At 35.2% G+C, this 14659-nt stretch overlaps 1 protein-coding gene across 2 annotated transcripts in view; it reads right to left on the bottom strand.

Annotated features, from left to right (window-relative positions):
* LOC145212519 (histone deacetylase 5-like) overlaps positions 1-14659 on the bottom strand; it is a 55428-nt gene that overhangs the window by 20028 nt on the left and 20741 nt on the right. For both annotated transcript variants that reach the window (XM_080080666.1, XM_080080665.1), the window contains exons 7-15: positions 14212-14355; positions 14060-14139; positions 12413-12511; positions 10815-10935; positions 7651-7793; positions 6735-6856; positions 5279-5459; positions 1439-1552; positions 790-1063 (exon numbers count right to left, since the gene is read on the bottom strand). In XM_080080666.1, coding sequence (XP_079936792.1) covers positions 790-1063; positions 1439-1552; positions 5279-5459; positions 6735-6856; positions 7651-7793; positions 10815-10935; positions 12413-12511; positions 14060-14139; positions 14212-14355 — 1278 coding nt within the window. The remainder of the gene's footprint in view (positions 1-789; positions 1064-1438; positions 1553-5278; positions 5460-6734; positions 6857-7650; positions 7794-10814; positions 10936-12412; positions 12512-14059; positions 14140-14211; positions 14356-14659) is intronic.

The raw sequence follows: 14659 nt of genomic DNA on the forward strand, positions 1-14659 counted from the left end.
AGTTCACCAGTTGTCAGGTGCCGGTGGGATAAACGTTTGGGCTATCAAGTCAAACCACACTAATAGCACATCTACATAACCATAGCTACTAATGATGGGACGAGTACCCTGTACTCGGTATCAAATGATTTCAGTAGTATCGATACTCGTACTCATTTGATACCAATGTACGATACCAAATGTTTGCAAATATTTGCTTCAGACAGCACAAAATTGGGAAAAAGATATGCCAGGTTGCGCATATTTTTTCGATATCGCGTGGAAATCACATTTTACTACATGCTTCTGCATGTCAATGTGCGTGCATGTACCCTTGCCATAACAGATAAATTAGCTAGTGGTATACAACTAAGTACAACAATATATTTAAGTACTCGGTAACCAGTATCGGAGGTATATACATGTGGTACTCATACTTGGTATAGGTACTACAAATTCTGATATCGCCCCATCACTAATACCATCTGTGAAAATTTTTAAAACCATCAAACATTTGATAGAAAAAGAGGGTAAAGAGTACAGTAAAAACAAAATGTGTGCCTACGGAAGGAGAGCTATAATTATAAATCAAAACAATATAACTTCATGAAGTTTGCTCCAGTTTGATTGTGGAGTAGGTTTTGCACAAAACTGGCAAACAGTTTTAACATCATGTTTGTTTAAATGAAATCATACAACATATAACACCAGTTAAAATCTGAAAAAAATTCATTTTGGCCTATCAAATATGTTTGATACAAACAATAGGTTTTTGTATAACAGTGCAAAATTTGTTTATCATTTACATACCTAATTCTTTTCTTGCTAAAGATGTAGTCCCATAGCGTAATGTGTGCTCTTGTGTGTGGACAAGTTGCAGTTCATCTGTGGTGGCTTTTCTTGCATCAATTAATTCACATTGTCCTTCATGGTTTAAAACCTTCTCTGACAAAATTCCACACTTTTTTAATCGCTTCCAGATAGCCTCCAAGCGACCAGAGTTTTCAATATGATCATCCCCACAAGCACATCCATGTTTTAGCATAACAGCACTGTATGCAATTCCTGTTGTAAATCGATAATCCTAAGACAAGGAAAAAAGGGTTGTTATTGGTAGACAAAAGTTGCAATGTAAGAAGTAAACTAGAAAGCTTTCCTATATATTTTAAAAATTACTGTTTTGTAAGCTCTATTTGTTGACTTGCCATATACCATTTGTCATACCTACAATGGATATATATTTCAAGTTGGTCCATATCCTTATTGACTTTTAGCAACACAACTGAAGTGAATAGGTCCGAACAACTATATATGCGAATTGGCAAAATTTTTTACAGTGATCATGCTACATTCAACATGACAAATGGTTAAAAGCCAGTAATGCCATTCAACAAACCAATCATGAACAAAATAAAGTATGTGTACCCACAAATACAACAATTTTATACATTTAAGGCACCTTTTTTACTTCAAGTTTCTTTAAAAAAGAAGAAGCTGGTGAACTTTGTGTCCTCATCAATGGTCTGTGGGCAGCAACAGTTGGAAGCACAGATCTTTTACTCAATTCAGCAGCCTAAAAATATTTTGTTTATTTCACAAAAACTCAGGCACTATCTTGTTATATAACCCAACTATTTCAGTTAAGATAGTGCATGTATCAGATTGTAATAATCTCAGATTTATAGAAGTTTTGCTACATTTAAAAACAGTTTTTTTTTACATTTTTAACACAACTTAATCAAGCAGCCCCAGTGTAGAAAAATACACTTTTTGTAAAAAAATATATACAGTGTTATTGCTCTAAAACAAGAGTTGATTGTAATAATGATAGATAGTAAGCTAATCCACTATTTTATTTAAAAAACCTGCCAATATTGCAGTTGACGTTTATTAATACTATTTTTGTTAAATATCACAGTTAACAAGGAAGGTGGCTTTCTCACATATTTTCATTTTCTGATTTGTGAAAATACCATCTGACCTACTAACATAATCGTTTTTCAGGCAAAAAGCCAGACAGTATTATAGACAATGACTTAACTTCATCTTGCAAAACATATACTAGTGACCTGCAGTAGCCTTTCGCCATTCTTTGTGTTCAACGAGAATGTTTTACCTAATTTATATGTAACTCAAATCTTGTTTCTCAAGTTTATATGTCAAAAATAAAGAAGCTATGTTGTGACAAACAAATCTTTCTTCAATGTGTTTTGCGTTACCTACAAGTTGACCTACAGTGACCTCTCATTGTGTGGTGGCCAAGCTGACATAACCGTTTAATTTTTTTGATGTTGATGTTAATCAACAACAGCTTGCCATTAAGGTTGTTCAAAGTAAAACTAGAATAGTGGTTTTCCTATATATTGCCAGTTTATATATACTACATCATATTTAACGATGTATCACATATACCATTTACTATATTTATAATGGATATATATTTGGCACCTACATTTCATTGGGTCCCTATGTTTTTCCTGGCACTTTATAACATAATTGCTTCTGCAGGCATAATCTAATGGGTCCCCACACATATGCATGTGCGATTTGGTAACAGTAAAAATAGGGCACAATCATTGTTAAACTGGAATAGAATTATGAATTTTAATCTGCACATAGCGTTCCCTGGCGCCATTAAGTTTCTACATTCTAACAATACGATTGCTTAGCTGGGCTTTTTATGTCCAAAACCTGTTCTGAAACAGTTTTATTAACGCTTTTAGTTTGAGAAGTCACGTTACACAGGTGTAACAAATCGTGCTGCGTTGTCGCTCTGTTTCGAAACACAAATAACTTGACCTACATTAACGTTTACAGCGCAATATAACTAACATCGTAACATCTTAATTCCAACCAGTGAGAAAATGGTCAAGTGACGACTGCGTTCATGCGTTAAGCAGAGGCATTTTTTTCCATGTGTCACTATAGATATGGCGCCGATCGCGGCAGGAGGGGCCTGTTGTTAACGGCCATAAGACGCAAAACAGTGTGATACAACAATTGCATAACTAACAATTTTAAATGATCTACAAACATATCTTAATTGCACAGTGCAAAACGACTGCCTGATAGCACGTCCAGTTATGCGCGAGGCCGAGATACTCACTTTTTCAGTGGGCAGGTTTGCGCTTTTTGCGCCCAATTGGGCTTTTTTCGACATGGAGGTACGTGTTGTTTTCACAAGGTGGAAAATGAATGAGTCCAACTATTTAAACTTTTAACTAAGTTTCAACATTTTTTTTCCTTAATAGCCCTTTGTTTGTTGAATTATGATTTTTAATCCGCACATAGCGTTCCCTGGCGCCGTTAAGTTTCTACATACCAACAATACGATTGCTTAGCTGGGCTTTTTATGTCCAAAACCTGTTCTGATTCCATCAGAAGAGTTAGTAAACGTTTTAACATATATTTGGGGGTGTAAGCCTACGGATAACCACTTGATAGATTTGACTCATATTTTAAATAACAAATGAGTAACCTATTGTTTAACATTGCAGCACATTAGGGCTTGCATTTCTGGCCTAAAACTAAAACCAATTATTTAGGGGTTTTAGAAGTGAATCCAATAAAAAGTTGGAAAATTCTTTACAATACCTTACATTGCACCAACCAACATAGCTTGAAACTCCTAGATTATTTAAGAAAATTTAAGAATTTTAAGAAATTTAAGTTTGGGGGGGATTTGGGTGAACTGCTTGGTCATTTGGGGTCCCTTCAGGAACTTCAGGAGGATTAAATTTGGATCAATTGCTAACATCTATGTAAATTTGAACAAATTAATATCACTCTTCCTTGGCCAAACGAGCGTTACACACCAGCAGTTGAAAAATTACGTTTTGGGGCCCTCTGGGTGAACCACTGGGTCATTCAGGGTTAAACTTCAGGAGGGTCAAATTCCGATTGATAACTAACAGGTTTCCAAATTTGAATAAATTTAAAGTATGTTTTTCTTGACCAATCAAGCGTTACAAACCAGCATTAGACAGAAAAAAGAAAAAAATACGGACAAAAACAATATGTGTACCCTTCAGGAAGGGGACCCATAATTAGAGTTAACCTGATATTTCTAAATTAGATTTGAATCAGAATTATCGCCATTTTGCTCTAATTTGCTGAAAACTAAAATTATCTAGTTGAAGGGAACCCATAAAAAGATTTAACAAAAAAATAACAGGCAGCTCGACGGCGGACTCATGAACACAATAAATTTACTTTGCCCGCCCGGGATCAGCCACAGTGGCAAATTTGAGAAACCCTAGTCGCAATTATTCGGTTTTTAATTATTGCATCAGGTACCAAGCTGTACTGCACAACATGAGCATAGGTGGCGAACTAGAAAAAAAAACATATTATTGTTACACGCCTTTGTAGTTCGGTGTAGGCCTGGAGTTGTTGCAATGTTTATTAAAAGTATAAAAAAGGGCACATAAAATTTGACAGGTAAAACACATCTGTCTTCCACAAGCACCAACCACGACTGCATGTGCATTTCCGGCAACGTCGAGTGTCGCCGTTTACAAACGAAACACTGGGGGTGCCACATAGCATGCATGGCGCAATAATTGTGTAACATTATTTTTTTGGTAATAAATTTAAACGCCAATAAATTGAATGTATAGCAACCCCAGTAAGAGTTTTGTTGTGGGGTTGCGACCCACAGGTTGAAGACCACTGGATTAAACTATAAAAATGTTTCCGTTATTTTTATATCGCATTAGTAGAAAGCATCAAACCAAACTTTAAGTGTTTTGTCAATATTCTTTAACAATGATTATATTGTCGTTACAAATGTAGTAACAAAGAATGGTAGAAACTTCTTCCAATCCACTGCAAACTCTCTAATAGCTTTGGACTTGATGTTGCTGCTAATGACCTTTTGACATGTTTTTCAATAGCATGCAGTCCTTAGTGTTAAACAATAACATATTGCCTATTTTTTTACAAAACTGACATATTGTTTCTTTAGTTTATTTGGCCTAAAATAAAGAAATTACGTTGTGATGTAAAATCGTTCGGAGTTTTGCAATACCTGACCTACAGTGACCTCTCGTCACGCAGCAGTCACGCTGACAATGACCATTTATCATGGTTTGTGTCCAGTTTATTTTTTACCTTTATGTTCAGCAACAACCTTTTGCCTGACACACAAAAAGCGAAGTATATCGAATTTTAATCACATCTCATGTATGAAACCATAACAAACTGTAACTAACACAACTGATTTCATCATCCACTGTTGATGAGAAACGATAAAATCGTCTTCATTTTTAACAGCTTAAATTCCATACATTTTACTCACTGTAAAACTTGGTACTTCAGGGCCAACCAAATGACACAAATCTTGTGGTATTGTTGGTTCATCAAGTTGTGGTAAATGTTGATGTATGTAGGATGCAGGTAAGTTTGGATTTAAAAAAAGAGGAAATTGAGGAACTTTATGACGCACTTTTTTCATCTGTACTTCATCAGGGTGTTCGGGTCTAAAGTTTTTGAAAATATTAGGTAAGCAATAAACTGACAAACTTATATCGGCAACCATGTACAATAAATATATTCCTGGACAATGCAATAAAAACACTAGAAGGGTGGCTTAGCACATTTTACTATAGCATATACACTACAACCTATTCTGCAAACTGTAATATATTCTCTATATTTATTTATATTGGGTCCCATATTAGCCAACATTTTTTATAATCTTGATTTGTTTCTGCAGGCAGAAACTCATGGGTCCCCAAAACCGCAAAGTTGTAAACAGACAACCATAAGAAACGGTGCTATAAAGTCAAACACAGTGATAGGTAGTGTTACTTAAAAAACAAGTTATGTAAAGTACAAACTGTCCAAATCTCATGCAATTGAGACATTGTTATAAGTTTGTGTGCCTAAATAGCATAAAACACTGACATCTCAAAATGGCATATTATACAAACTGTCAAAATGTATTGTTGATTAATTCGCCCATTTTGGGGGGTTGGTAGGGTAAATATTAGGGCTGCAGGGTGAAACACAATATTCGACAGCTACAAATGCCAAATTCAAAAAACTATCAAAAAATCATCCATATCGGACGTTTTATAAACAATAGGTGGCTTAAGCAGTAAATATTGGGCTACATGGTGAAACACAATAATCGACGCCCTAAAATGGAACAATGAACAAACTGTCCAAATTTCATCCAAATCGGACATTGTTTAAAAAATCACCCATTTTTGGGGTCTAGTGGGGTAAATATTGGGGCTACAGGGTAAAACACAACAAACGATGCCCTAAAATGGCACAATGAACAAACTGTCCAAATTTCATTTGGAAAGAAAAAAAAATCGAGTAAAATCAATATGTGCCCCCTTCAGGGAAGGGGACCCATATTAACAAGTAAATTGGCATGCGTCACTTAAAAGGTTGCCGACCCATGGAATACAATTATTTGTTGATTTTCACATGTTCTGTTTACTATGTTTACAAAGTTTATTTATTTAATATTCAAGTTCCACTTGTTACATATTTTTTCTACCATTTATAACATAATTGTGTTGTATTTTTAAACATTCGTAATTGCAAAGTGTTAGTGGCATTAGCAAGGCATGATAATTTTTGGATATCTCAATCTTTTTAACAGTCAAGATATATCATATTCTTATCTAGGCCCAAGCTTAAACCACAGAACATAACATAAAATTAACTTCTAAACTGCCTAGAGTAAGGCGCAAATAGTCCTGAAAGTTTCAATAAAGATTGGAAATGTAATTTGTAACCTGTTGTTATTAATTTGGTGTTTTTTTTCGTCATTTAAATGTTGCGCTATGTCCATTTGGATCATAGAAGTTTTTCTTCTCTGCTGTTCATGCTGTTGTTGTAACATGCGTTGCTGTTTTTTCTAAAAAAAGAAAAATTTTTCTAGATACAAAAAAGTTGTGACAAGCCAAATTGGGCCTTGCACATGTGTTTCACCTATATTTTGATGCAATATTATTTTTAGAATAGGGTTTAAGTCAATCATAAATATTTTGGCTCAGTCAGCTGCTCCTCGCACTACTCCGAGCCTCTAGTCTAATGACATTTACTCATTTAATTATAGTCACACTTTTTGAAAAGTGCGCAAAGGTAATCTGCATTGCAACCTTTAGATGTCGCTGAATGTTTAGGCTGTTATCATAAACTTTGAGATTTCTCAAATTATGATTATTTATGTGTAAAATATTGTTTTCAATGAAAGTTACAGAATGCCTTCAAATGCACTGCAAAAGGTCAAGCATAATACTTTTGAACTCTCAGGGCTATAATTCAACTTTAGCCATTTGTGAGCTTGAGTGGAATGGTCAACCACAATCAAATGGTAAAGTGAAAACAGTAGATTTATCTATCGAACATTTAAAAAAGTTTAAGTTTCACTTCCTATCTTAACAAAATTATTCGATAAAGACCTGTTCTAAAGAGCTAAAACAAACACACAAGCAGACAAACTTAATGAGACAGTTTTACAATTATTCTAAAAAAAATTAGCCCTAAAAAGTTATACTGTACTACTATAAACGTTTTCTAGATGTAAATTTGTGTGGAAGTGTGAAAGCCTTGTTGTTGACCAAATTGCAAACATAGCAATGTTAGACAAAGCACAACAATAACACTGAGTTATGGCAACATATCTTGTACAAATAATTTGTCATAGACCTGTAAAATGTGATGCTGGAGTTGTGATGACGCAGTAGTTGGTGCTGAACGTGTGCGGCTTAAAGCTTTATGTGGTCTTGCATGTTGATGAGACCTGATTGGTCCAGGTGGGAGAGATGGTTTTGCTTGATACCCATTGTCACCTGCCAACAAAAATGTCAAACTAGAAGGGTGGCTTAGCACATATTGCCCTTGCACACACACTATACCCTATTTTAAAGATTAATATACTTCCGTTACATATTTTATACTGGGTCCCATATCATCCACTGTCTTTCATAACCTTGGTTGTTCATGCGTGCAAAAACTCATGGGTCCCCACACATGCAAAGTTGTAGATAATGCATTTCAATAGATAACTATGACTAAGTTTGGTATTGTTAAGTCAAACACAGTGATTGGTACTGTGCATATTTAAATATGCTATATGGAGTACAAACTATTTAAATTAAAAAACTCATTTTAGGGGGCTAGTAGGGTAACTAATTGAGGTTCAACACACACAAACTTAAAAGTAGGAAACCACAATGACTCGATCATTAGTACCGCAAAATTTCAGCCCAATCTGCCCATGTTTAAAATTTCGACCACTAGAGGTGTTTTGAGCAATAACCGTTAATGCTTTTGACGTCATAGGGCTATTAACAACCCCCTAACTGCCATGGCCCAAAAACGTTCACCAAGCAATCAACAAAGTCACAAACGAGTAACATACAACTGCTTGCCCTTGTAACACTATTGCGCCACAGAAATCTTTCATTTGTGGTGCCCAGTAACATACAAATACGTTTTGCACTTTGGGGACTTGTGGGGTTAGTTAATGTTCGGGCTACAGGGCTGACACAACAATCGACACCTATAAATGGCATACTCTACAAGCTATCCAAATTTCAGGCAATTCTGACACTGTTTACAAACTCACCCATTTTAGGGGGCTAGCAGGATAAATACTGGGGTTATCAACAAAAACGAGTGGGATGCATATCTACATATCTATATCTACCATCTGTGTAAGTTTCAGCCAAATCCATCAAACATTTGATGGAAAAACGAGTCAGACAAACTTTGGGAAGAAAAAAAAAAGAAAAAAACAACAACAAATTTGAGTAAAATCAATATGTGTCCCCTACAGGGAAGGGGACCCATAATTACGTTGGGCCGCAGGCGCATAAAATTTATAAAAGGGGTCCATGACTACAAAAAGGTTGGGAACCACTGTTCTAGCTCCACTGGCGGTTATAATCTTCGCAATCACAAGTATACTCCCTAGTTGTAGTTATTATTTGTTTACTCTTTTTCGTGACAAAAAGAGTCAAAAGGGAGGTTTTGTGTTATTATGGGTCCCTTTCCCTGAAGGGGACACATATTGATTTTACTCAAATTGTTTGTTTGTTTTTTCTTTTTTTTTCTTCTTTTTTTTCTTCCCAAAGTTTGTCCGACTCGTTTTTCCATCAAATGTTTGATGGATTTGGCTGAAATTTACACAGATGGTAGATATAGTTATGTAGATGTGCATCCCACTTTGTTTTTGTTGATAACCCCAGTATTTACCCTGCTAGCCCCCTAAAATGGGTATTTTTCCCCCAAAGTTTGTCCGACTCGTTTTTTCCATCAAATGTTTGATGGATTTGGCTGAAATTTACACAGATGGTAGATATAGTTATGTAGATGTGCATCCCACTTTGTTTGATAACCCCAGTATTTACCCCGCTCGCCCCCTAAAATGGGTGTTTGTACCCAGTGTTTGTCCGACTCGTTTTTTCCATCAAATGTTTGATGGATTTGGCTGAAATTTACACAGATGGTAGATATATTCATGAAGATGTGCATCCCACTTTGTTTTTGTTGATAACCCCAGTATTTACCCCGCTAGCCCCCTAAAATGGGTATTTTTACCCAAAGTTTGTCCGACTCGTTTTTTCCATCAAATGTTTGATGGATTTGGCTGAAATTTACACAGATGGTAGATATATTCATGAAGATGTGCACCCCACTTTGTTTTTGTTGATAACCCCAGTATTTACCCCGCTAGCCCCCTAAAATGGGTGAGTTTTTAAACAGTTTTAGAATTGGGTGAAATTTGGATTTCTTGTATAGTATGCCATTTATAAGTGTCGATTGTTGTGTTCAACCCTGTAGTCCTATCATTTACCCCACAAGCCCCTAAAGTGTAAAACGTATTGGTATGTTACTGGGCACCACAAACGAAAGATTTCTTTGGTGCAATAGTGTTAAAAGGGCAACCAGTTGCATGTTGCTCGTTGGTGGGTTGCTTGGTGGTCGTTTTTCCGCCATGGCAGCTAGGGGCTTTTTAACAGCCCTATGACGTCAGAAACATTAACGGTTGTTGCTCAAAACACCTCTAGTGGTCGAAATTTTAAACATTGGCGGATTGGGATGAAATTTTGCAGTACTATTGATTGAGTCATTGCAGTTTTATATATTTTTTAGTTTGTGTGTCGAACCCAATTAGTTACCCTACTAGCCCCCTAAAATGGGTCAGTTTTTTAAAACATTAAATAGGACATACTTTAAACAATATCTGGGGTGAATCTAATTTTATAGTTTGTATTCTACATAGTATTATTATTGAAGCCCAGTGCCGATCACTGTGTTTTACCTTACAACACCCGACTTTCTCATGGTTATCTCTTGAATTGCATTATTTTCAACTTTGCATGTGTGGGGACCCATGAGTTTTTGCCTGCAGAAACGACTAAAGTTATAAAAGACGATGGCTAATATGGGACCCAATACAAAATAAGCATAGGAAATATATTTATGTTTTAAAATAGGTTATAGTGTATATGCAAGGGAAATATGTGCTAAGCCACCCTTCTAGTTGTATATTTACTTTTGTTACCGCATCATTTATTGCTGTAACAGTAACATTAGCATCATATATATTATTTTACGCATGATTTATTATTGATATGCATGATTGCGTCCGACATCATTTCACTATGTGTGACCTTTTTGCTTTATTTGAGGGTGAAACACAATAATCAACACCTATAAATGGCATATTCTATAAATGATCAGATTTTCAGCTAATTCCAATATTGTTTAAAAAACTCACCAATTTGGGCTAGTGCGGTAACTGATGGGGTTCTACACACAAACTAGTAAAATATAAAAAGAATTTATATGTTAGTGGCTAGTACCTTGTTGAAAAAACCATTGATCTAGTTTTGCTGATGGATGCCCAGTTGCTCCTGGAAGGGAGGTTGTTCGACCAACAGATCGATTTAAGTCATCTTTCCGATGAGAAAAAATAATGGCATCCTGGAAATGCAAAAATACTTAGAAAACCTGACAAAAAATGGCATCCTGGAAATGCAAAAATACTTAGAAAACCTGAAGTTTTAACTAGAAAAGTGGCTTTTTTAAATATTGTAAATTTATACATTCATTGTACATTTAGCTTACTAACATAATTGTTTTTGTAGAAAAAAAAGGTCCCACAGTGTGTATTTGCAACTAGAAACATTGATGTTCATTTTTAGATTAGTAATGACAAATTAGTACAGCATCAAACAAAAAACCCAAATAGTATTGTAGACACTTACATAAGCCATTTTGCAGCAAATGTGTAACAACTTTGCGAAACATATACTTTTGAATTGCAGTAGCCACTTACTGTGCTGAAGCCAAATGACTATTTAAAAACCTTTTGATAATGTTTTCTGTAGCATGTTTTTTAAAAACAACGTTTTGCCTAATTTATACACAACTAAAAAATGTTTCTCTGGCAATCAAATCCGATAAAAACATATTAATTGCATTTTTTGGCAGAGGAACTTTAACTTTGCATTTTTGCCCTAGGTGTTCTTATAATAAAAAAATAAAAAGGATGAGTAAATTAACGTCAGATCTGGCATACCCCTTCAGTGACTCCCCACAAGCGGCGGCAAACTTGACAATGACTGTTTTAAGTGGTTTTCGGAGAAGCTTTTTTCGCCTTTTCATCTTAATGTTAATCAACATGGTGCACCCAGCATACATGAAACCAAAGTAGCATTTAAGGAGTTTACAACCATTTTTAGAGTATGAAACCTTTAGAACAGTGGTTCCCAACCTTTTTGTAGTCACGGACCCCTTTTATTAATTTTATATGTCTACGGACCCCCAATTTTCCGTAAGTCTCTCTCTGTTTTTCGTTTCTTGCATTATACGTTATTATACTTTTTGGGTAGCATTTTAATCAAATTTCACAATAAGCCTTAAATCTCATTGAAGTTCTGTACTGTAGCAACAAAGAGATAGATTTTCTTGCGTACAAGATTGAAACAAAGCACTATAATTTCCATTGTTAATGTGTGTTGTGATGTCACAATGGATATAACAATCACAAAAAAGTATTTTTGTTGACCCGAAGGTTTGATAAACAGTCTGCACGTGTATGCAGGATTGTAAACACGCTTCGAAAACTTACAAATATTTTACTGTTGGTTTATGGTACTAAAAATGTTTGCCACCACAGACCCCCTGAAGCCATCTCACGGACCCCTTGGGGGTCCGCGAACCCCAGGTTGGGAACCACTGCTTTAGAAGGAGGAACCATAATAAAAAGCACTATCATCAGCGGGGTATTGGTTGGAAGTGACATTTTCTTTTTAAACTAACAAAGGAGATGCCTAATCCATGGTACTTGGGGATATTTTTGCCTAGGATTTAGATTGCCTATTTAGTAACCTTGCTGGAATTAACAGCAAATTTTGCTAGACGGTTGGACACCCAATAGTCACGCTGTTTTACTTACAGGTTGCTTTTGGGAAAGAGCAAGCGAAATATTTGGCAATGATGGTGAAGAATACAAATCACATGGGCTGTTTTCCTCATGGATATCATTAGGATCCATCTGGAAAAAACAAACATGAAATTGATTTCTAATACCTTTTTAATAAACTACAAAAATGGCTCCTTTACCCTTTAACTGCGGAATATTTTTTGACAAAAATTAATGTTTAGACATGCTCTTGCTCTTCAAGGTTTTATGCAAAATCGATAGAATATAGTCAAAAACTTTCTCTGGGAAAGTTGTTGGATATAACATTTTCTACAACTTAAAGATAAAAAAAATTTCTTCACATATGAAATGACGTCATTTCAAATATATTTTTCCATAAAATTGCAGTTTGTTGATGTTTTTCGTTACAATTATTAGTTCCAAGTTGTTTTACAAACAATTCCTTACAAAACTTCATGTGTGTTTTTCGATGACGTCATTAATTAGCCTAATGACGTCATAATAATCAATTTTAGTTTTTTATGTTTCTGTAGTAAAGGATAAAATAAATGTTTTTGAGCGTATGAAACTTGTTTTCAATAAGAATTATTGGCAATCTTGACAATTTACGGACTTATTCTATAGTTTACTAAATACCTGTACACACATAATTCATTCACAAGTGTTTGTACATTGGAAGTTTATTATGTATCATTACACCACAACATGTGCAAGTTTGACAACACAGTTCACAGAAGTTAGCAGAAAAAACACAATTCCAAGCACTCCCAAGGTACTTTGCACTGATTCTTCTGTATTTGTTGTCCATTCATGAGGCCAAATCCTCCTATCATTTGACAATGTAAATGCAGTTGAGGGCCAGATATAATCAAAATATAGGTCGGCAACCACAAAGTCAAAATGCTTCTACAACAGTTGTTTTCTTGATAAATAACTGCTGTCACCACGAATAGTAAAGCTAAACTGGCTGATACAGCAGTATATTCAAGCAAACCAAGGCAAATTTACTGCCCCTTACTGCCCCAAACTACCCACTTTCAAGCCCAATTCAGCTGAACACACACCAAATTGTAAACAAAGATCGCCGCAACACGCTTACACAGCCCTGAAATAAACTCCAAACAGCTGTCTGTGAATCAACCAAGTGTAAAATAACAAAAAATGGCTGTAAAACAAAACATAGAAAAAAAATGCGTTTTTTCTGAATTTTGACTTTCTTCTAATTTTTTTCAAATACTAACATATCATTTTTTCGAATAAATTGAAGCCAATATGCATAAGCTTTCAAATGCACCCCAGTTGTAAAAAATATTCGCACTAATACGATTTTTATCGCTGTTTACAACGGGGCATGTGTCGGGGCGCATTTATGCACACGTTGATGTATAAATCGATCTTTTTCACAACATGTTTATGTCCTAAACTGTCAAAACCTTTCAAGGCTCACAGCAGAACTTTGCAGGGCATAAACGGCATTAAACAGATAAATTTGTTATGCTTAGGGTAAACATATACCTTTGTACTATGTGTGTGCCAACCACTAAATGTGGAAACAAACAGGGAAGGATATCCATAATCAAAACCAGGGGAGCCAAATAAATTAGATAAAACAAATATTCATTTAACATTTTTGTAATTTTAAAGATGTTTCCTACTTACTACCAAAAAAGGTGAATCTTTATGAGTGTGTGGCATCATATCACTCAAGGACATAGATCCAACATTTCCACTGTTATCAGCTAAAATAATAGACAATGAGTCCTGTAATTTTCCGAGGTACTATAATACAAAACGGCAAACAAAATACAAACTTTTTTCAGAAGACAACTTTTTCTTGATGCGATTTGCAATATCTGTTTTTATTTCATTTCTGCGCATTAGCAATGGCGAACATCTTTGGTCTGATGATAATTTTTGCTTTAATCTTGATTTTACTTTGAGATTTGGTTCCGAAGCTGCAAAAAATTGTTCCAAAAATTTGATTTTAAAGTGTACTGATCAACAATCAATGGTCTTTTGTAACTGATGATTCAACCATAATTGTGGTTTTCTTATGTGCTGCCAAATTATATGTACTCCATCCAATTTCATTACTATCCACATTTGTCATGAGAGGATCCCTAGCTTTATCCAGCATTTATCAACATATTTGTTACTACAGGCAGCCGATGTATATGCGAATTGGCAACAGTATTAACAGGGTGTGATAACGTTTAGATTCTAAAGGACAAGTTTATATTGCCAAATGAATTATCTAGG

This window comes from Phallusia mammillata, chromosome 2 (genome assembly GCF_965637545.1).
Source record: "Phallusia mammillata chromosome 2, kaPhaMamm4.hap1.1, whole genome shotgun sequence".
NCBI lineage: Eukaryota > Metazoa > Chordata > Ascidiacea > Phlebobranchia > Ascidiidae > Phallusia > Phallusia mammillata.